The sequence below is a fragment of the Etheostoma cragini genome, chromosome 18 (assembly GCF_013103735.1).
Source record: "Etheostoma cragini isolate CJK2018 chromosome 18, CSU_Ecrag_1.0, whole genome shotgun sequence".
Classification (NCBI taxonomy): Eukaryota; Metazoa; Chordata; class Actinopteri; order Perciformes; family Percidae; genus Etheostoma; species Etheostoma cragini.
The window spans coordinates 9,655,534-9,678,146 of NC_048424.1; the positions used below are offsets into that span (position 1 = coordinate 9,655,534).

The 22,613-nt window shown below is 41.2% G+C and overlaps 1 protein-coding gene across 5 annotated transcripts in view; it reads left to right on the forward strand.

Moving 5' to 3' along the window:
- Positions 1-22,613, forward strand: part of stxbp5a (syntaxin binding protein 5a (tomosyn)) — a 93,715-nt gene that overhangs the window by 14,228 nt on the left and 56,874 nt on the right. For all 5 annotated transcript variants that reach the window (XM_034899839.1, XM_034899841.1, XM_034899838.1 and 2 more), the window contains exon 3: positions 21,810-21,891. In XM_034899839.1, coding sequence (XP_034755730.1) covers positions 21,810-21,891 — 82 coding nt within the window. The remainder of the gene's footprint in view (positions 1-21,809; positions 21,892-22,613) is intronic.

Consider the following 22,613-nt stretch of genomic DNA (forward strand, 5'->3'; position numbering starts at 1 on the left):
TTATGTTGGATTCATATTAATGACATTTTATTTAAAGTCACGGACCCCCTATTAAAGATCTCTGCTCTAGATTGAGAGCCATTAGTTTAAGTCCACCTTTGTTTGAATACTGCCTCCTATACAAATACCTCCTGTACTTATTTTCTTATTCCCAACAATCTGGATACATAGTGAGGTAACTGGTGAGAGGATCATATACTATTTACTGTTTTAATCTTAAAACAATATTTCAGTTTGAATAGTGAAATTCCTTGGAGTCAACATATTGACACCTTAGCAATACCCATGACAGCAACAAAGAGGCAACTATTGCCAAAATCCAAATTCACGGTGTAAACAGTAGGTCATGCTGAAGACATTATGTAAAAATGGATCCCAGTATGCAAGAACAAATAGGAGATTATGGGGCTTCAGCTAAAGTTTATTTTCATTACTGAAACCTCTTTTTATTGTTTTCTTAATTCCTTGTTTTTTCCTAAACCTGAAAGTATCTAATTCACAGTGATATAAAATATCATATACTATTTTAGGATAACATTGTACTATTAAAACAAGCCTTTTCTAAACTGCTGTATGTCTGCAATATAACAGGTGTGTTAAGAGACAGAGCCTGCTCTGGTTTAAAGGCTTACAGGCGACCATGAGCACCTTATGGCCACAGGCGGTGTAAGTGGCTGGTTATGACCTTACTAAACACTCTTATTCTGTCTGCAAGCTCCTCTACACACACACTCACACACACACACACACACACAGGAGGAGAGTGTCCCGAGGTATCAGACCTTGAGGAATTGCCTGTCACCGTGTTTATGTGTCCAGAGATGTGGGTGTATGTGTGTTCCAAGGCTCCTGCAGACATAGACAGAGCTGGATGTGAGTTCAGCAGCGTACATACAGTAGGCGCGTGTCCTTGCCTAAGGTTCTATATTTATGTGTAGTAGCCTTAGAAAGACCTTACTGTAATATACAGCAAAGCGTGCATCCAGGTGAACCATCTGTTATGGCAGACAAACACATTTTCTATAGTTTTTTCAATGCTGACGTCCCAGATGTAGTATTACACAATTTGACTCTGACTGTTCTATTTCATGCTTTTTTACCTTCTTTGCCAAAGGGCTAATTTCTACATACTCAACTAAACCATCTCCAGCTGGAGAATATTAGTTTCTCTGTCAGCTGGAGCTAACAAGGCTACAAAGGCAGTGTGGCTGTTACGGTTTTGGTGTTTTGTCTTGTTTTGGTAGTCTGTTTTTCTGTTTTGTATTTTGCTCCGTTTCCTGTTTTATTTTGATGGTCTTCCGTCTTGTCTTGTTTACCTGTGTTTTAGTTTTCCCGCCGGTGTGATTGTCTAATGTGTTCCACCTGTTCCCCAGCCCTAGTGTCACCTGTCGTGTGTTTGCTTGTTACCTGGTGTATTTAGTCTTTGTGTTCCCCTTGTCTCGTGTCAGATCATTGCAGTGTTTTCATGTGCCAGTTCCTGTTTAGGGATTACCTTTGTTGTTTGGATTTCCTGTTGTTTTGTCCGCTACTTTCTGGGATAAGTCAAATAAATCCTCTAGCTCATCTTTCGCCTGCCTGCCCTCTGCGTCTTGGTCCTCATATTCCCTGCGCCATAACAGTGGCCATGTGGATAATGTTGCCTATAAGCATATTATGGAATACATACTGTACAATAACTAGATTTATCACTTGCTACTGTTTTAACTGCACTAAATTCCCTCAAGCAGAGAAGAGGACTGCCCTCACAACAGCACATACATCTTGTCGCACGCTGAATGTTAGCTAGTGTTTACATTTGCACACCATACTAACATCTGGGATGATTATTTCCGTGCGAAAATATTTGGCACAATTATGGTTATTTTCTCCCAAGAGAAATATTTCTCAAGGTAGAAAGACCTCTGAAACAACATTTTACAAGTAATCGAACACTGCCCTTCAGGTATCAGGGGTTTTAGCTATATGCTAGGCTAGACCACTTCTTTCAAATCAAGTAAGATGTCATCAAACTGGTTTAAGTCATCTTTCGGTTAAATTGGTTATAAACCAAGCGAAGGCATTTAGAATTAGAATTTGGTCTAATTCTTCATTTATGATTTATATAAAAACAGCTTTAAACCCATTTGGGCTTTTGGTGTTTAAATACTTTTAAAAGCTACTATAATGAACATTACCAATGGACTGCATGGCTACTTGTATGTGAAAAGAGTTGCACGTAGTGTTGAACCCACAGAAGGTTATCGCCCACCTCCGTAATTCCACTCAGCTCAATGGAGCTTTGTACAGAAGCTTCTTTTAAAACTTTTCTGGATGTTTTATGGCCCACAACATCATTGTTTTGCTTCTCTCTCATCACAATGTTTTCAGCTGAACCGGGCAGCTCTGAAAACTAGCTTTTCAGCACTAAATGGCAGTCAGATAAACTTAGCAACTAGCCGATGAACATAGTGCAGCATTTAGAGCCAGATATTTCCTTCAGGAGTTGGAGTTCATCATACCCACTTAAAAAGTGCAAAAATATCAGTATTGGATTAACCGCTTGTTTCTGTTGCCCACACAGCCAGATTATTGCAGGTTTAAACAATGTGAATTTTAAATTGTCCCAATTCACTTAGCTGTAGAGGAAACAGTAATTCACCCAAGATTGTTGTATAATTAGATTTTTGGGAGAAATCTTGGATGTATCAGTAAGCAAACTGGTACACCACAATGCTTGATGCAGCTTCAACCACAGAGCTTGTTAAAGTCTGTGCGTGTGTGTGTCTGTATGTGTGTGTGTGTATGTGCGTGTGTGTGTGTGTGTGTGTGTGTTAGTGAAAATGCAGTTGAAGTCGTTGCGATCACAGCCTCAGTTTGGGATCTGCCCTTTGTTTTGTCACCCTCGACTGACAACTCATCATGGGCCTGCGGTGTTTCTATACTTTCTCATCTTGCTGACCGTGGCATTGCGAAAAATCCTCAGCTCAAGAGAGAGGGCTCCTAATATCCACTCAGTGACCTAAGCCTCACTGCTCCCGGCCTAAACAGATGATATTTTGAAATGGACTTTCCTTGAATAAAGCCAAAATCCTAGACTAACTTTAGCCAGCTGAGGCTGTGATTCTGCCCAGAATATGGCGGCATATTTGCTTGTCAATAAGAGCTACGCAAATCTTGACATTTGTTGTCTTCCGCCCCGCATGTAGCTGCGATGATATTTATCCTCCTGTTGCTCCCAGTCTGCCCTTTCATATGCTGTCATGCTGAGCACCTACAGGGAAGACGCACATGTGTCGCATGACATGATGACTCAGGCTTTAATGCCCTGCCACATAGTTGTCATGTGCACAGCCTTTCCCTTCCCTCTCCTCAGCTCTCAGCCTGTTGGTGTGTGTGATATAGGCCTACAGTTATGTTTAAGTATGAGTGTGTTTAATGTCCTCCATGTGTGTGTGTCTGTGTGTGGAGTGTGACTGGCCGAGGGGCTGCTTGTGCTTTTCCGTCTGATTGAATTTTTAAGATATAAGCACTTTTATTTTACTATATTTCTTTCTACTAATATGGGCTAACAGTTAACATAGAAACAGTCAGACATACTGTACATTTAAATGCCCTCTGTAGATAGACAGTGTTACATGGCTATGCTGCTGCCTGCTGGTAGGGGCAGTAAATTACAACTTGACCCACTTTCACTTAACTATGGTGCCGTCTATACTCAGATGTTCGTGCTTTGCATAACGACAGTACAGTGGAACATTTAACAGAGCGACATTGATAACCCAACATACCGTCATTACTTAGATTAAACTACATTATTGATTATATTTGCACTGAATAAATACAATATGCACACAATAAACATGAACAGATTATAGTAGCTCACACATAAAATAGCACCCTTGGGAATAAGCCTACCGTTGCTAACGTACTTTCATAAATCCTACATGACCTCGTCCCGTACCCACAGGACATCAGAGTTACTTATTGATCCACAAGAAAGGAAAGAGTGATAGCGTTCCACAATAACGCCTTTTCTCGCTCGCTCGAGGCCGCTGTGTCTAAGAGCCTGATTTTACCGCATGCTGATACAGTAAGGAAAATAAAGTAGCTTCCCTTAAGGAGCCCGATCTTACATCATGCGCAACACAGTGTAAAGCCCGACTCAAGTGTCTTTGCTAGTTTAAGACAGACGCGGAACTTTGTCAGTTTCCCATCCAGCACCCGCGGAGGACTTGGAATCACAATGGTGGCTCTCAAAACCCTAATGGTAGGTTGTGTCTGTTTGATTTAGAATCATCCAGAGTGGGAATTGGCAGACTCAGCAAGACTGATGTCCACTGTGATGCCGGTGACGTCTAGAATATCTCAACATGGTGCAAATCTGCAAAGATACAAATACCTAGAAGTGCCACTGATGTGTCCTTGGTTTGTCATTCAGTGCGGCACAACCAGTCATGAATTCCTGCGGCTTTAGCCAGGAAACAGAAGGAAAAGCAACAGGAAGATTGGAGGGATGAAATTGCCACAGACTGAGAAAGTTGGATACCAGTTTAGAAAAGATAAGAGGAGGAAGAGAAATTAGAAGGAGATGGAGTGTACTGTAGAAGTGTCTGCATATGGAGGGAAGCCAACGCGGTCACAGTCATTCAGCTCTGTGATTCAGAGCCCTATTTACTGCATGTGGGTAGGATTTACAGAGATTGGAAGGGCAACAATTGGCTCCTGACCCTCTTGTAATCAGACCGCTGTCCAAGCAGAAGTCACCACACGTTGATTTTTTTGCCAGCTCTATGAGCAGGACAAAGTGTCAGACCCCTAGGAGGTGGGAGGCGCCCATTCTTTTTTACTGAGCACACTGTGTAGGAAAAGACAACCTTGCAGCTTTTGCATTGCCACTTTTATTTCAGTGATGAAGCAGCTAATTTGTTTGATAAGCCAGAAGCCCTTGCCATCTCCCAGACACCAGCGGGAGTGAATGATGAACAAGCAGTGTGAGAGGTCTCAGCTAGCCGCGCCACTAGGCCCCCATTAAGCCTCGATTGGGGTCTGTTGTCGTGATTTCTCTTCCTGTCTGGTGCTTGGCAACACTTTTGCTTTCACATTAGACGCGGGTGTCGATGATTGCTGATAAAACGATGAGGGAGGACAGCGGTGAACATATTAACCCTGGCTGGCACTGCCACAGACCTGACAATATTAACATCTTGAGAGATAACACATGCCGTTAACCCGTTCGTTAAACCACAGGCAATAAAACAAGGAATAGCTTTAATGTAATTGGCTATACTGTGTGCTTCATTGTCTTACATTAAGATGACATTGTGGGAGAGATTTCACCTTCACTCTTGGTAGGCAGTTCTCTGCAATAGTCAGCAGCTGGCCTCTGGTGCTCATTTTTAGAAACTGTTGCTGCATTGCCATGCATTTTTAATAGCTAAGACCATTGTAGCAGGCTGTTTTATGAGTGTATGTATTTACTGGATGTGTGTCCTTTGCAAGTGTTCATGGGTGTTTGTACATATCTTGTGTGTACCTGGTGTATGAGGAAGCTTGAGCTCCAGTATGTGGAAAGGAACCAGGTAAGAGGCAGTTGTGTGCAGCTGTCTCTATATATATATTTGTGTGTGTGTGTGTGTGTGCGTGCGCATGTGCGTGTGCCTGCGTGCGTGTGTGTGCGTGAGTGCCTCGGTCAGCATATGCGTACATTTGAACACGAGCATCAATTTCCATTTGTGTTTGTTTACGGTGTTGTTTGCTTAGAGTGATTTGGAGACTGACGTGATGCGACAGCTTTGGGACTGAGACACACACCCTGAATCATTTTGAATAAGACCTGAGGTGGTCAGATTTCCAAAGGTCTCCCTACTAATGCATCCATATCTCCTGTGCATCTTGCATGCTTTAAAAAGATTGTCCAAAACAGAAGAGAAAACAAAAAAACATTTTACAAGATTATAGACCCAACGTTAGTTCACATTTTGTGTTTTTTGTTGTAAAAAATATCTTTCACCTTGGTCATAATATACATATATTGCATATAAGAGATATACGTTTGTGTGTGCTGAATATCAGCCGTCATGGTTGGGCTACCTTGCAAGCACCCTGGAGAAGCAACGGAATATGAGGGTGGAGAAAATACGAAGAGAGAGAGAGAGAGAGAGAGAGAGAGAGAGAGAGAGAGAGAGAGAGAGATCAGACAGAGAGGCGATAGAGATAAAAATGACAGAGATTGTACCAGCAAGAGAGGTGGAGGGGATTAGTAGCAGAGCGAGGAAGATGCTCTTTTTTTTTCGTGCTCTCACTCCGTCACTCTTTTTCTTCCCCTCTACACGCTACAGGCACTTTGCCTGACACACAGTGATGAAACAGAATACATCCTGTCCTGTGTGACCTCCACAGTGCATGACACATGTAGATAAACACAATAAAATTCACATAAAAAAATCTTCTTGATTTATGTAACTGTCTTTGTTGCTCTATGCATTCACTATAGACCCCCAAAGGCCTGTATATGGTGTGTGATGAGATTATGTGTGTGTCTTGTCCCTTCCCCATCCTCTCTATTCTTTCTCAACTGGGCGGTTAGAATCCCCAGCACTACAGAAATAAAGTAGCACACAAACATGTAAGTACGGTGGTGTTGTGCGTGTGTCATAGGCGCACATTTTTGTACTGCACAGATGGACTAGTGAGTCATCAAAGCACTGTTGTTTAATCAAGTGTGTGGTGTGTTTGTCTGTGTGAATGTGTGTTCTTTTTATTAGTCCCGTCACTCAGACAGAAGGTCCTCCTTTCTGCACTCCTGAATTACTTAATCCAATCTAATTCATCACCTGCCTTAATCCACAGTCCCTGTTTCTCTGCTGTCTGTTCCCCTGGCATACTTGTGTGTACTGACATGTTGAAATAATCTCCATCATTACGACATGCTAATCTGGTATTTTATAATTTTAAAATGTGCATGTGTCTATATACTATAGGTGTCTTTTCATCCTTTAGAAGTATTAATATGATTCTCCTATGCTTATATTCATCTAAACACCCATTCATTTTAAGCCACTTGTTTTGGTCAGGGTTGGGATTTTGAGAGGATAACTCATGTTTTTTATCCCTCTTTGACTTTTCCTCAGGCCAAAATTTTTACTTGTACAAGAGTAATATAAACACCAAAGGACAAGGCTACATTGCAATCACAATTGCAATGCAGAATAAAGGCCCTGATGTATGCCAAAATGGACATAACCAGAAGGGTGAACAACAGACATGCTCACGGATGTGTTTACACTACGTTGGGTGTCTATAGAGGTGGACATGTTGCAGTTGATGAATCAGTCTGATTATTTAAGATTTTCTTTTTAGGCCTTTATTTGACAACTTAGACATGAAATAGTAGAGAGACGGGGAATGACATGCAGCAAGGGCCGCAGGTTGGAACCAAACCTGTGGCCGCTGCAGCAAGGACTGAGCATCTGTATATGATCTCGCTCTACCAGGCTAGCTACCCAGGTGCCCCCACTTAAATGTTGTGCTGCGTGCGGACATATTTTCAAAGTGTATGCCCATGTCTGCAAAGGGCTTAATGAAATGAGCGCCATGCAGACCCTCACAGCTATTTAGACCAATGCATAATTTGTGCTCCATGCATTAAAGGAAGGAAAGCATCTTGAGCGTAATGACCCCTTAACCCTTCATGCAGTGCCATCATGCAAATAGTACCTAATTTTTACCATGACTTGTGTGGCTCTAAAAACAGCATATCATCAGCGTGATGTTTGTCAGGTCAAACACTTTTTGCCTTTTGTTTTTCACACCTAACAAATGTATTTAATTTATTTATATTTTCCATCTTGAATCTTGCTCCAGGACTCTTCAGCAATACAGATGCTCACCATCATAGGGCCTTTAACCTCTGTCCTCCCGTTGAAGGACATCTTGATTATGCCACCTTGTTTGTGTGTGTGTGTGTGTGTGCGTGTGTGTGTGTGTGTGTGCAGGCAGGCGGGCAGGCGCTAGTTCTCTGGCAGCCTCCAGTTTAGTGCTGGGTATACTTGGCCTTCAGTCTCACATTAATTAATGTGAGAAGAGCAAGAGCAAAGGACAGCACTCCGATTAATATTTTATATGCTGCATGACACTTGGCAAGACGCCCTTCTCGTGCTATTGGCAAAGTGACAACCATACAATGTACCAACAGTGAGTCTAATTAGTCCAAAAACAGACACAACAGAATTCATGCCAGCAGGGAGGGCTGCATAGATAACTCAATCCATCAGTTTGAATAAATCTATCGATGCTGGTGTTGTAGTTCTGTAATATGATGGTATCATTAAGAAGATGCATACAGAAATCGGCATTTTGGTATGTTTTTTTCTGACTCTAGTGTATGTTTTTTCTCTTCTAGGTGAGTCTCTCTCAAGGTTCCCTTTCTTTTGACTTCTCTAACTATACTAATGATTCATCTCACTCATCTCACTGTTTTTGGTTTGTTTTTAAACCTTTGTTAAGATGGCACAAAATCCAACTAATCCTACCTTGACCGATTCTAGGAAGACAGGGTCTATCCTATTTTCTTTCTCGTACATCGTTTCTGTGCACCGAGTTATAGTTTAACGGTCGATCTCTTACACACACATCAGTTACCGAGTTGTGGATAAAGCCAATCAAGTGTTACCGCACGTCTGGCATTATACTGACTATTGCTGTGCTGGCAGCTCACAGGTACCTGTCCTTGAAAGTAGGCCTGACTCTGCATTGGTTGGCACATTGAAACGCATTAGAGGCCAACGGTGGCTAATCTCCCGTGGTCCTACCTTTGAAAAGATTTGTTTGATATAAGTGCCAGAGGGCACATGTGTGTTTGTGTCAGGAGAGAGGGGAGGGCAAGAGAACACACACACACACACACACGCAATACAGTACACTTTGATTGCTTTGAGGTAGTGTTAGGAATATGGTGAGGGACTGGCTTAATGGCTGTGTTTGTTTGGAAAATGTTTTTTTAGCTTTGTAAATTATGTAACATTCATTTTAATGTTCTTATTTCTCATTATCTTGCCAACACCCTGACATTGAACAGTACAGCACAGTATAGTACCTGGCAAGCTTCTATTTAAGATCAGATCAGTGTTTGCTGGTCCTCAGTCCAGATGCATTTAATTGCCTTTTGGAGCTTGCATTAAAACAGAGACTTGTGATCTCAGTGTAAACGTGTTAAAGGTTAATTTGGCATTAAGTTTCATTCTAATGAAACACTTTCCTCCTTACCACTTTGAGAGGGTAATGCATAAAGCCATCTAAATACATATGCTGGCTCCCATTTGCCACATCCATTATTCATAGACAGGAGGAAGACTTTTAGTCCTGCTGTTGCTTGTGTTTTCCTCCCCATCTCTCTTTCCCTGTTTTTCTCCCTCTTGTCTTTCTGTATATAGCCAAACCATGTTCCTTTTGAAATGATTCTCCCCCCTGTCATTTTAACTTTCCACTTGGGTTTTGTCTTTGAAACTGTTATACTTGTTTTCTATTCCTCTTTTCTCACTCCATAATCCTTATGGTGTCTATAGTCTCAGACCTTAAATATCTCAGTTGTTAACAGCAGACATTGATCGTAATTGTGTTGAGGGTGATCTTTATACCTTAAATACAAATTACAAGCATTTGATCTGGGTCTGTCCTTTTAATTGCCTCTTCACTCTCCCCATTAATGTTACCCAATAACGAGCATATCATTGTACACCTTTATGGTTAAATGGTAAAATTGATCAGATGTCAGGCATGCTTTGGTACCCGCTTTACTCCCTTGCCCCGGTTGGCATTACAGACCCCATTGTTTGGACTATCAACCTTTTTTTATGGATCGAAACACTCTGTTGTCATAGCGAGCATGTCAATATGTGCAATCCGATGAGAACAGTGTGAGGCGAGAAAGAGGAATGAGCTATGTGTTCAAGGGAATTACAAGGTGTCCCTTTAGAGAGCTGGTGGTTCATGTTTCATTTATATCAGAGATGTTGCTTGTTACCTTACAAATGAGGTATAAGTACATACACAAATGAAAAGTCTTGCCTTGAAAGTAAACGTAAAAGCCTTTTATTTTAATTGAAGGGTTACTATAAAGAGTGTAATGAGTGTTATTGTCAGTTTTGGATGAGTTTATTAGGAAATAAAACCAGATGCCCATATTATTGTTTGCTCAGTTAACTTTCTACTGTTCTTGAGAACAGTCACATAATATGCCGTCAATTATTATTATTATTATTATTTTGTGATTCTCTTTCCACAAAAATGAAGATGAAACCCGCCACACTGAGTATATTTATATAAACAGTTATTCAAATGGCTCCATATTTGTAAAATGGATCACTTGTAGTGATGAACCCAAAGATAATTATCAACCAACTCTGCAGTTCCCCTCAACTCCGGTCTTTGTTGTCGTCCCACTGATCATGCAAAACAAAACATGCATAATTAAATACCCCTTTTAATACCATGGATATAGTGCCACTTGGCCAGCCATGCCATAACACACATTTATGGACTACAATATAAAATGAAAAATAATCTCAAAATGAAATAGCACAACGTGTCAACATGAAACACAGTGCTTTCAAGCCAGAGAGCGGAGTTCACTTTGTGGTGATGACTAAATATTTTCACCCAGGAAACGCTCCTTTGTTCCTTGGGAGTGTTTTATAGTGTCATTTTGGCGCATAAACTTAACCGTCATCGCTGCATGATGCATCCTTTTTCTGGCTAAACTCTACTACCATGGTCCCTGAAAGGGCTGTCATCTGGCGGCGCCTGTTTCCGGCTCACAGTCACCTGTTGGCAGCTGATCCCATCTACTAACCGCCGCTGGTAAAACGGAGCTCTGACGGAGCTCTCTAGCGGCAAAATACAACCAGCAACTGCTGCTCAAATGTCTTTGTTCTATTGCACTATAGACACCGCTTTACCTAGTTTGAAATAGGCTACTTCTATTTTAGGTATATAGTGTAGTATCATTGATACCTTTGAGGGGGGATACACTTTGTTCCGACCGGGGATAAAAACAATTTAGCGGAGGCAGGGATATATAGACCAGAAAGGGAATATCTGAGGCATCCCCCTTTTTAAATCACACCCTGGTAGTTGAGCATTTAGCAGCTACAGAACCATATATTTATCTCAGGAGTTGAGACCAAAACTGAGTCAATCTGAAAGTAGATATTGGATTTACAATACAAGTAGCCAGAAACACGACTCCAAATGAAGGCCAGTGTTGCTCTGTCTGTGTATGATGGATGTTTAATAAGCAACTGTTTGCAAACAAGTTATCTACATAAAGTTAAAAGGTGATCATCTCTGTGTTGTTTTCACAGCTCGTTTTCAGTTTCAAGCTCCCAAATTGCCAGAAAATCAGTCAGAGCCTTGTTTAAAATCCAGAGTTAAGTGGAATTCTTATTCTTGACAGATGATGGACTATGAACATTGAAGAGCAGACCAAGTCAATAGTTCAGGTGGGATTTAATCCGAGGGCAGCAGGTGAACATGCGGCTCCTGAGGAGATAGATTGGATTTACTGACCATCTTTGCAAAGTGATTAAGTGACATTATTCTTTGATGGTTTCCACCACAGTACCATTGTGTTTTTTGTTGTGTTTCCAACTTTTCCGGTCATAATGGTGCTCACACACACAGACAGACACATATAAGGGTTTTCCATTAGCCAGGTTTGGTCACAGGCTCACAGCAGGGGTGCTTGGCGGTTCAAACCTACAAGAGTCACCGGGTGTTGTAACTAAGATTAAAACTACAGTAAAGGTTGAAAGTCACACAGGGCAGATCTAATGTAGACTGTAAAGTGAGTTGAGAGCCTCTGCTTCTTGCACGGGTTATGCTGTAATTGGCCATGTGGGGCTCAGACCGCTAGGGTGTTTTCAGCAGCTAGAGTCAGTGTCCTTGCACTTGTCCATAGGCCAGAACTCATGTTTAATACATAGTCACCTTGTACCCAACTTAATATGTGCGCTATGTGAGATATGCACATAATGAATAAATCACACATAACCAGTGAACTCTACTCACCCAAAGCCAAATAGGTAATTTATTGATTGTCTCCAATTGTCCAATTGTCTCCAACACTCAAATTGTTTCTTGTGAAAAACATCATTTAGAAATAAAAAAATGTATGTTCAGAATCGGTTCAGAACAGAGCACAACAACACTAAAGTCCCTTTTAAGCAGTAATTGCAGCCACTTGTCTCGCGGAGACATTGTTCAGCTTCGTCGCCTGTTGGAACATAATCCTTTAACAGGATTTGCATTGCTATCACAACAGCAGAACTTGTGATTTCTGTTAAGCCGCTGTCTGTCACACACTGTAAATGAGACCAATAAACAGTTTGTCAGTTACAATAGCAAAGCATAGCTAAAAATCACGTCTGTCCCATCCAAGATGATCAGGTTTGTCCTACAAACCAAATATTCTTATATTTTGCATTTTTCATTCATACAGTATCTCTCCCTCTCCCTCTGAGTTTCCTTCTCTTTCTTCTGTCACACTCTCTTTCATCTCTCCTCCCCCCCCTTATAATTTTCTCTCCTATGCTATGCATGCTTTTGAAAGAGGGTTTGACCACTAGCTGTTCTGCTGACTCAACATTTGTTGCCCCATAGTTTTTACCCCTTTACTTCTTCCGGCATCCCTCGCTCCTTCTTGTCTCTCACCCTTCTTTCCACTTTACCGCCTTCAATCTCTACATCCAGTGATTATCCAAACCTCTTTCCCTGCTTGTATGTTGTTCCTTTTTCATCTGTCTCCCTCTGTCTTATCTCTTTTCAGGTATTTGCCTCTCAGTTGCGGCACAGTAACTTAGTGCTGAGTTGTCTTTCTAAAAATAGATGATGTACTGGGTTATTAACACCCCACTATTGGGCAGAACTGGCCATGCTCCAGACACCAACAATCCACATTATCCGTACTGCATGTGGAGGCGGGGGGGGGGGGGTCACAAGTTTTACTGTGCATCACCACTGTGCCCGCTTTGCCTGGCTCATGTCCAAACTAATTTATAGACAATATGTCTTGATAAAGCCATGTTTTTGTACAACTGGCCGTCCTTTGTGTTACATCATTGCCTGTCACTGCAATCGCCACAGATCAGTAAAGGAGACTTGAAGAGCTAAAGAGGATGGTGCATTTTCTTTACTGTTTCAGTGCGGTAAACTAATCCAAATATGTGTTCAAGTTCAAATGTATCTGTGTAATATGTATGTCTTGCACTGTGCAGTGCCATTACGACCATGCATGCTCCTGTTGATAGGATTTTGAACCTGAACATTGAACCTGCCAGTGGAATCTTCATTTATGCAGCATTTTCCCTCCCCCCTAATCAGCCTTCTACCGGCAAACTTAAAAAACAGGTCTCATTTGTTACGGGATTTTGGATTACTGCAATGTTGAACTGTGCACCTCAGCAAATGGCCATTGTCAAGAATGTCATAGAGACGAATGTAAGAGACAGGGGCTATAATAGATGTGTGTGTGTCGCAGTGCTCCCCAAGGTGAGTGTGAAAGCTGATGCAGCGGCAAATACTCAGTGGCCCCATCGCAGTTTAATTGTTTGCCTGAATAATAAATCAAATGTGTCAGGAGAGATTATTTATACAAGGACTGTGTTAAACAAATGAATGAACCAGTTTGCTCAACTCTTGGTTTTTCCTGAGTGTGTAGCTATGTGTCCGTGCCTCAGGATTGCCTTTGTGAGCCATTTGCTTGCGTTTCAGTATGACGGCATGACAATACTTGTGTTTTTTTTCCCCATACGTGGGAGCGTGAATCTCATGGCTTTCTCGCGCTCGTCTCTGTCACTGATGGATTTGGTGCTATCTGACTGATGTGGCAGAGGAAAGGGAAAGGAAAACAAATGAACCTAAATACGTCTTAGGGGCCCCTTTAGAGATTTACAAGGTGTAAATCTCTAAAAGTCAGAGGGTAGACCTGGGCTTTTTAAACTTACCATGTGCACCAGCACCTTGGTAGGATGCTTGTCATTGTTCCTGCTGTTGCTAAGCGACAACGGAAAACCTGTTTAAAGGACATTTCTGCTCAAGTTGAGACGTTTTCAAATTTCACTGACCATTGTGCTGCTCAGCGCAAAAACAGTGCCCTGGCCTCTCTGTCCAGAGCATGTCTTCCATACCATGTAAACCGTGAAAACCATGTCAGCATTGTAAAGAGAGGCCCCCACTGGACACACAGGATATGCTTTCATTTCTCCAGTGCTGCAAAGGCATAAAAACAGAGAGCATTGTTTATGTGATGCTGTACATTTCTAAACAAATGTTTTCTGGCTAAACCTATAAGGAAGTATGGAAGCTGGACTGTGTCAAAAACATAATTATCCCTTTAAAATCTACACTTAGAAAAAGCTATTATTGAAAAAAGAATTAAAGAAAACATCCACAAATGTGCCAAGTCAGGGTGGAGCAACAAAAAGGCTGACTTCAGGAAGGTAGAGCCAAGTGCCTGGTAATGGCAGAGTGCCAGCCACAATGCAGGGAGAGATCGTGGCCTGAAAGAATGGAGATGCAGCTCCCTCAGCAGCCTTTTAATCTGATGTAAACAGCTGCAGGCAGCCAGCGGGAGATTGGGAGATTGGGAGATGGGTGACATGGGAGCTTTTAGGCAGGTTAAGGTTAAGGTGGATGGCAGAGTTATGGATGATTTGTAGGATATCACATCCAAATGGGAACTGAGTAATGTGTACAAGCAGCTGCACCGAGTCCTTTGTGGTTGCAGTAGGGGTCTTTGCTTTGTTGTTTCCCCGGGTTTATTACTGTATTGTTTCCTCTGTTGTTTTTTTGTTGTAAAGGCATTCTTGTTTTTCTCGCCCTTGCTCCTATGCTCAATTATTTTTCTTTCTTTCTCTCTGTCATCCTTTGACTTTTATTTTTGCATTGCCTCCCTTCTGTTCTTTCTGCTTTCTGCCGCCCAGCTTCCATCGCCTCATGGCTGTCTCTTGGTCTGGTGCAGAGCAGCCTGTGCCCCGTGGTCCCCCTCCCTCCCGGCAGGGTGATGTATGACTGGCTAGCTTTGACGTCACTTCAGGCCCAACGTCATAGCAACTCAGCGCTCCCAGGCTTGCTCTTTCTGGTGCTTTCTCTCAGTGCCTCTCCCTTATTCCTTCGTCTCTGTATCCTCCATTAATCACCTCTCTTTGTATCTTTTCTCTTTCCGTTGCTCCTCCTCCGTGAGGTCACCTCTGTTTTACTGTTTCCCCTTCTCCACATCCGTTTCTTTATCTTGCCTATCATTTTTCATTGCTCTGGCTAATGTTAAAACGTGCCTATCTTCTTTGTCCACCCTCCATCTCGGTCTTATCCCTCTCGAGCGTTCAATTTCTAATTTAGAGCTGAGTCCTCTCCTTCATTTTTTTTCTTCTTCTTAGTCAAATATACAGAGTCATGCTATGTTTGAAGAAAGCAGACCAGCAGTGAGCCAACCATTCTCTCATGTGAAATACAGAATCATCCCAATTCAATTACACTTATCAGGATCAACTCTATTCCTGGATAACGTGGTTTCATAAAACCTGCAGTCTGTTTCCCACTGTACCCAGCCAATTCTCTCTATGACAACTTTGCTTTGCCAGATGCCCAGTGACTCACCTTTATTTGTCAGGAAAGTTGCCTGTGGCTTTGACAAAAATAAATATAAGAGGAGCAATATAAAAGGGAATTATCAGTCAACGTTGACTTCCAGAAACACTCGGGAAAATTTCATCAAGCTTGACAAGACGTGAAGCTGACCCACTTTCTGTTTTCACTCTCTGTCTTCCTCTCTTCTCCTGTGTTCTTGTCTTGCTCCCGTGGCTGCCTGCGGTCAGTTTGTCGACTTTTAGCATTGGTGCAGTGTGGTAAGAGGGGCGCAGAGCAAGATAGAGACCTCGCTTGGTAAAGGAATGAGGAATGCTCTTGTCACCCATTGAGAAACATGTTCTACTGAGCCTGTCCCGTGTGGATGGAGTCGAGGCACTTCAGAGTTACTTTGGGTCATGTTTGTTAAAATACTAGAAAGAATTTGACCATGGTAACAGAGATGTCTCGGTATATTTCTAAAGAGAGATGCTTGTCATTTTAAGATTCAGAAAAGGTCATAAATAATTTTTTATTTTTTTATTTTGCTGGCATTTGTAGCGCTCAGAGGACTTAAATGGAACATTTTTGTTCAGCGGTTCGATGTGTCTTGTCAATCACAGTGTGACCAGTAATTTCTAATCTTAATCAATCTTACTATTATTGTTCCAATCAAACACTGCTACCTCTGAAACACAACATAACAATGAGAAAATAATCTTTTCCTCTGCACGTGAGGATTTTCCCTGGACTATCAACATGTTTCCCCCTGAGGAAATATTGTGGATAACATGTATTTACTTGATAACATGCAGGCTAATGTCCCTTCCATTTGGTTCAAGGGTCATATAAAAGAAGGTATGATAATGTTCATTAAAGGCCCCCTGAGTCTCATAAGATTTTGTAAATGGTTATTATAGCGTGTGATGTAAAAAACAACCTACAGAAATGGGATTCATGTTATTTCCCTCCCTGGCGTGAAATCGAAGCAAAGACACACTGCCAGAGGAAACATTTATTTTATAGGAAACACATTTTGACCAAACAGTGGTAAATAGCTACCCAGTGTTAGAGGTTTACAAAAACAAATGTAAAAGCTTTCATGCACTGGGTAAAGATTGACTTACCATCACATATTGAGAGCAGCAGAAGGAGCATTCAAGTAAATAACACTGCCAGTGTATTACTTTTAAGATGGAGCAGTCGTTTTTTATGGACACACTTTGTAATAGTTTTCTTTTCTTTTTTTTTTTGAAGATTGTCTTTTCGGGGTTTTTCCCTTTATTAGAGAGAGACAGTGGATAGTCATGTGAAAGGGGGAGAGAGAGTGATGGGGGATGACACGCAGCAAAGGGCCGCAGGCTGGATTTGAACCCGGGCCGCTGCAGGAGTGAGCCAACATGGGGCGAGCGCACTTACTCAGTGAGCTATAGGTCATGTATAGGTATGTAATAATTTTCTTTTATTATTTTTGAGCTAATTGATGATCTAATCACTCGGCAAATGATTAACAAACTATTTACCGGTTTATAATAAAACCATTAACCTTTAGAAATATTATTTAACGGGTGCCCGGATAGCTCAGTTGGTAGAGCTGGCGCCCATTCATAGAGGTTTACTCCTTGACGCAGCGGGTCCGGGTTCGACTCCGCCCTGCGGTCCTTTGCTGCATGTCACCCCCTCCTTTCATTTATTCAGCTGTCCTGTCAATAAAGGCTTAAAAATGCCCCAAAAATAATCTTAAAAAAATATGATTTAACTAGAAAATGTAAAATAATTAGTTAATAGGTAATGTTTGGCATTATATGAATTATTGTAATTAATTTCTATACAGTATTAACTTGGTTGCTGTTTACTGTTTAGATAAACCTTCCTACTGGCTACTACTCAGTAGTCGGCAGTTGACAGTTGTCCACAATTGCATTTAATTTTCAAGAAACATTTGTTGTCCTAAATAGTTTTATATAAGGGCCAAATCCAAATTTTAGAAGATATATTAGAAGATTGCAGCATTGATATAAACAGTGGGTGACATTAACCTAATGCCATCATATCATTAAGTAGAAGAGGCTGCAGTGAGATGACATCATTATTTTTGCCTTTTGTGCTGTTTGAGTCCCATGATTCACTCGCTAAGTCGGTTTCCACTGCACTTTCTAGCATTTTCTTTTTATCAATACCAACTACTTCAACTTAAGCAAGCTTAAAAAACGTTGGCAGTATTTTAACTCTTTTTCTCTCATGTATTTCCAGCGTTTTATGCACAAAATGAAATGTGCATTAAAAAGAAGTGGGTGTAAACACACTCATTGTAATCAATTAACATTCTTTAAAGCATTAAGACATGTTTGAGTAAGGTACACATGAGCTTAACAGCTTCTTTATGTTAAATGTAAGGTATTTTGCAAGAACTAGTGTCTCTTAGTTGATGCATGGACATAAATGTGAAGAGAAGAATGCAGAACCTCAGTCTACCGAAACTAAGTGGCTTATGGTCAAATTCACTCTATGCAAACCTCTTTATACACCGATCCAAAGTCTTTCCCACATGGACTCAATATCTTGGTTTGGCATGCTGCATTTCTATAATAATTATTGTGGCAACATTTACTTGAAACATGAACAAAATCCACTTTTCCTTCTTTGAGGGTTTGACTTTATGTTACAGGGTGTTATTACGATTTCCTCTGTGTCAACACGTATGTGTGCTTAATGATAATGTGCTTGCGGGATGGCTGCCTCTCTTCAGAGAGAAGGCAATTTGACCAGTTTCGAAAGCACAACGTTAAATCTTTCCTTCTCTCTTTCTGAGGCCCTGGAAGATTTGGTTGCCAGGAAACATAAGGAAAGAGTTTTCAAAAAAGTCATTTTGATTGAGACGGACTATACTGTCGTAACAAATTATCCTGACTACACTTCACAGGCACTGCTGCATGTATGAATGTTACACAAACAGGGTGCTCAACAAACTTCCTCAACACAAACTTTGTACCTCTGTACATATTGTCTACTAGACAGATGGGATGGTTTTGAGTTTTGATATGTAGTGCCAATTGAAAAATTCATCAGGCATTATGATAGACTATTTTGTATGATTTGGCAAACAGCAATAGCAGAGGCGCCACTTTCTCTGTCATCACATTTCCCCGTCCGAGCTCGGAAACAATTAAAAGCTAAAGCAAAAAATTAAAGCTTTTAGGCATACCACATCACAATCCTCATTAAATGAGCTGAGCTAAGCTAGCTTGCTCTCCCTTACTTGCAAATTCTGGCCTACATGGACGTCAGCGTGCCCAAGTCTATGACAGTTTAGCCAGCAGCAGTATCCTCGAGGATCGCAGTCATATAGGTCAAGTGGAGAGAGCAATAGGGTCCTCTGTCCTCATCCACTGGGTGTGACAGTATGTGCTGATGAGCTCTTTTTGCTTCTCTATCACAATCAAGAGTTCTTTTAATATTTTTAATTTTGTACAGTGTATGAAGCTCTAAACTTTAAATAGTCCATATAATGGAATAATGCAGTGCCACATAACCTTCTGTCATGGTACATATTTCACTTTTTTATGTTTTAAGTACTTATGGACATTTAGTTACTATTACAAATAGCATTAGAGGACAAACTTGAGTATGGCGAAAGAAATGCAAATATGTGCCTCCACCTCTCTGTCTTCAAAGCAGGTACTCAGTGATATTGAGCAAGCTTTCTCAAATCCAATGTTATCGACCGACAATTCACACTATTGTCAAGTGAGATGCCTGAACACATCAAACCAACCCGATTGAACCCATCTGTTTTAGTCATTGTGCTAACACTCAGGGCATACACATGCTGTTGTGTTTTTTCTGTACGGAACCCAAAGAGGAAGCTGAAGGCTACATGAAGAATGCACATCCTCTTGATGTTCACACTGTTGCAATGTCTGGTGGCAGTTGTTTTCTTCAGTCACTTCAGAAATGGTAGATAGATACATTTGATGTACATACGCACATTGGCGTCCAGTATACAACTTTTTGGGGGATTACACCTTTCAATTGGCTTTAGAATAAAAGCCAAATGGTAGAATTTGAGATTTACCAGTAAGAGGCTGGTTAAAGTGTCGTTATGATAGATTGTTAAAAATTTGGTAAATGGTTGCGTCCTTTTTCATAAACATATTAAGACCAATAAGTGAACTTTATCCCAATTAATTGCTGACAGAAGACAGAATACAAGCTTTGCTTCCTATAAATCCTATGCAGTGTTTGTTTAAGCGAGGTTACACCTCCATTACTTTCAGAAGTGGAGTGAGAGAACTTAACGGTTAACAGAGAGGTGGCTGGTGAACATACAGTAAGTATTTTCAAGCTTTAAAAGGCTAAGCTAGATGTCAGATGTTGTATAGGGGAAAATTTTGATCATCATTGGTGTGATGGCACCCTCCAGGTGTCATAGTTTTGGTCTGCTCAATCTTCTTGTGGGCTTACTGGCTGAAATCTAGTGGAGCTTGGGGATTTCTCCTGGTCATGGCATCACTGGCTCAGAGCTATAGTCTTGTAATTGCCTGTCCAGGAGGGGGAGCTTAAAGCGTAATCCACCTGAAGAGGGCAGCTTTTCATGCAGTACAAACGCTACTGAATCACACTGATACTTTGTGGTCAAACATAACTATAAATGAAATAGTAGCCACCAAATGGAGATGAATAAATTGGATCAAATGATGCAAACCGTGAAAAAGATGGGATGAGAATACATACAGTATATAGTGTGTGTGTTTGTATTTGCTCATAAACGCCTTGTTGTGTTTTTAAACCAAAGGATAAAAATGCAACGGAAAAGTTGGGGGTTTTAGCTGAGGAGAAACAAGGTGTGTGGTGCTGGCTCGTTAATGTGGTGGCTTTATTTATTAGGATGGTCACAACACACCTCAGGACTGATTACATGCATTACAGCCTAATAAATTACGGCGGGCTGAAGGTGCAGTTTTTACCGTAGGAGAGGAGGACTTGATTATTGGTGTTTGGATAAGATTGTTGGGGCTCTGCTTGTTCTGTTGTTGCTGTTTCTACCATTGTCAACATGTGATGCAGCTTATTCTGCTGATCTTCAAATATATAGAAACGGTTAATCAAAGTATATATTTTCATTCTCACTATTTTCTATGTGGATGCATGAAATAGTTTGATTAATCTGTATTTATAAGTCACTATGTGGGGGTCAAACTCACACACACACACGCACACACACACACACACACACACACACACACACACACACACACACACTAATGAACAGTAGCGACGTCCCCAGGGTGTTACATCTCTCTGTGCCCCCAGTATGAGAAATTGCCACCCCCACCTTAGTCCTTTGAGTCATATGAAGAATGAATGGCTATAATCAGTAAGCTCACCAATTCACTCTCCTCAGGGAGAGAAGCCACTTATTCTCTGTCAGTCCCTTACCCTCATCTTTCTTTCCCCCCCCCCCAGCCTCCACCCTTCTGCCCCTCTCTGCCTGTTTCTCTCTCCTCCGCATCTTTTTTCAGAGTTGGGGATCTCTGTTCAACTGTATCCTCTCTCTGCTATAATTTTCTCATGTGCTAACATAATATCCACCTCTACTCTGCTGATTCATTTTCTAAATATTCATTTTGTAATAAATTATCCCCCTCCTTCCATTTTCTCACCCTTCATCCTTCTTACAGTTTTCTTCCTTTGCTGCAGTAGTGGCACTGCCAATGTTTCCCGTTGTTGTTTTCACTTTATCTATATTCCTCGCAAGCACTCACATACTACGACTTGTGTGTAATTGCAGTCATCCACTTGGTTCAGCAGTTCCAAGTCATTATGAACACCTGAATTACATAGTAACATAGTGTTAGGTGCTGTAAGTGGCTCTTAAGTGCCTTTATTCTACAAGAAAGGAATGCAATTCACAGGAAGGTGTCAGAAATAGTGAAGCCCGGCAATCTTGTTGTAGGTGATGAATAAGTTCAAGCTTTGTTGGTAGACCATACAAATGTCACTGTGGATATTCCATTTTCCTTCCTAGCAGGTAACCAGGTAGCAGTTGTTATGACCTTTGAATCAGGTGTAGTGAGGAGCAAATGACCTTCAAATGCTGAGGCTGTTGTCCTGGGCTGCCTCATGTAGATTCAGTGCATACTGGGCTGCCCACACAAACAAAAACAAACGGTTTGGTGAAACTGTAAGTTCCTTGACAGAGAACGTTTCAGGTTTGGTCGTCCAGGCGTGGAGTGTTACTGTCAGCACGAGAGCGGAGCAGCCGTCATCCATCTACAGTTTCTCATCAATGAGGTACGTCACAAAAAAACACAAGAGAAACATTTGGAGTCAGCAAACTGCTCATGACTCCAGTGAGGCATCTGTACTCCAGTGCTGTCTTACAAAGCCAAAGACAGGTAACTCTGTGGTTAATAGTGTTATTGGAAAAAAGGTTCACTGTGGTGTATGTCATTTAATAAAACATATGGGCAGATTCATAAATATCCATCCCTGGTAATTGCATTTCACCCCTTAAAATGCTAAAAAAAAGTAGTTCTCACTGTTTAGTGTGTAGAGAAGGATGTATGATAATGAATGTATTGGTATCGTGAAAGTAACTCACATCCCTTTTCTTCCTTATCTCCCTTCTGTATTTCCATGTTTTATGGCAGTGAGCAGTTCTTTTCCTTGTATGATACTGTACCAATAGTCATTTGACCAAAGTCCCCATGGGGGCTGGGTAATGCTGGTAATCCTCAATACCTTTTGAGTACTGTGTACTACTGTGTTCATTGCATTAAGTATTTTAAACTGTCAACACTTCTTGATGTGCAAGTAATTTATTAGCCGCAACATTGAAATTGTCAGTTGATTCTCACCATAGATTTATACACAGATACTGTTGAAAGAAAATACATGGGGATGATGTTTTTTCAACGTACATTATTAGTCCTCTTTTTGAATCTCAGACAATCTCAGATGTGAATCAACCCACAACTCACCCAACTCTTATTAGGCAATTGCTCAGCGAAAAA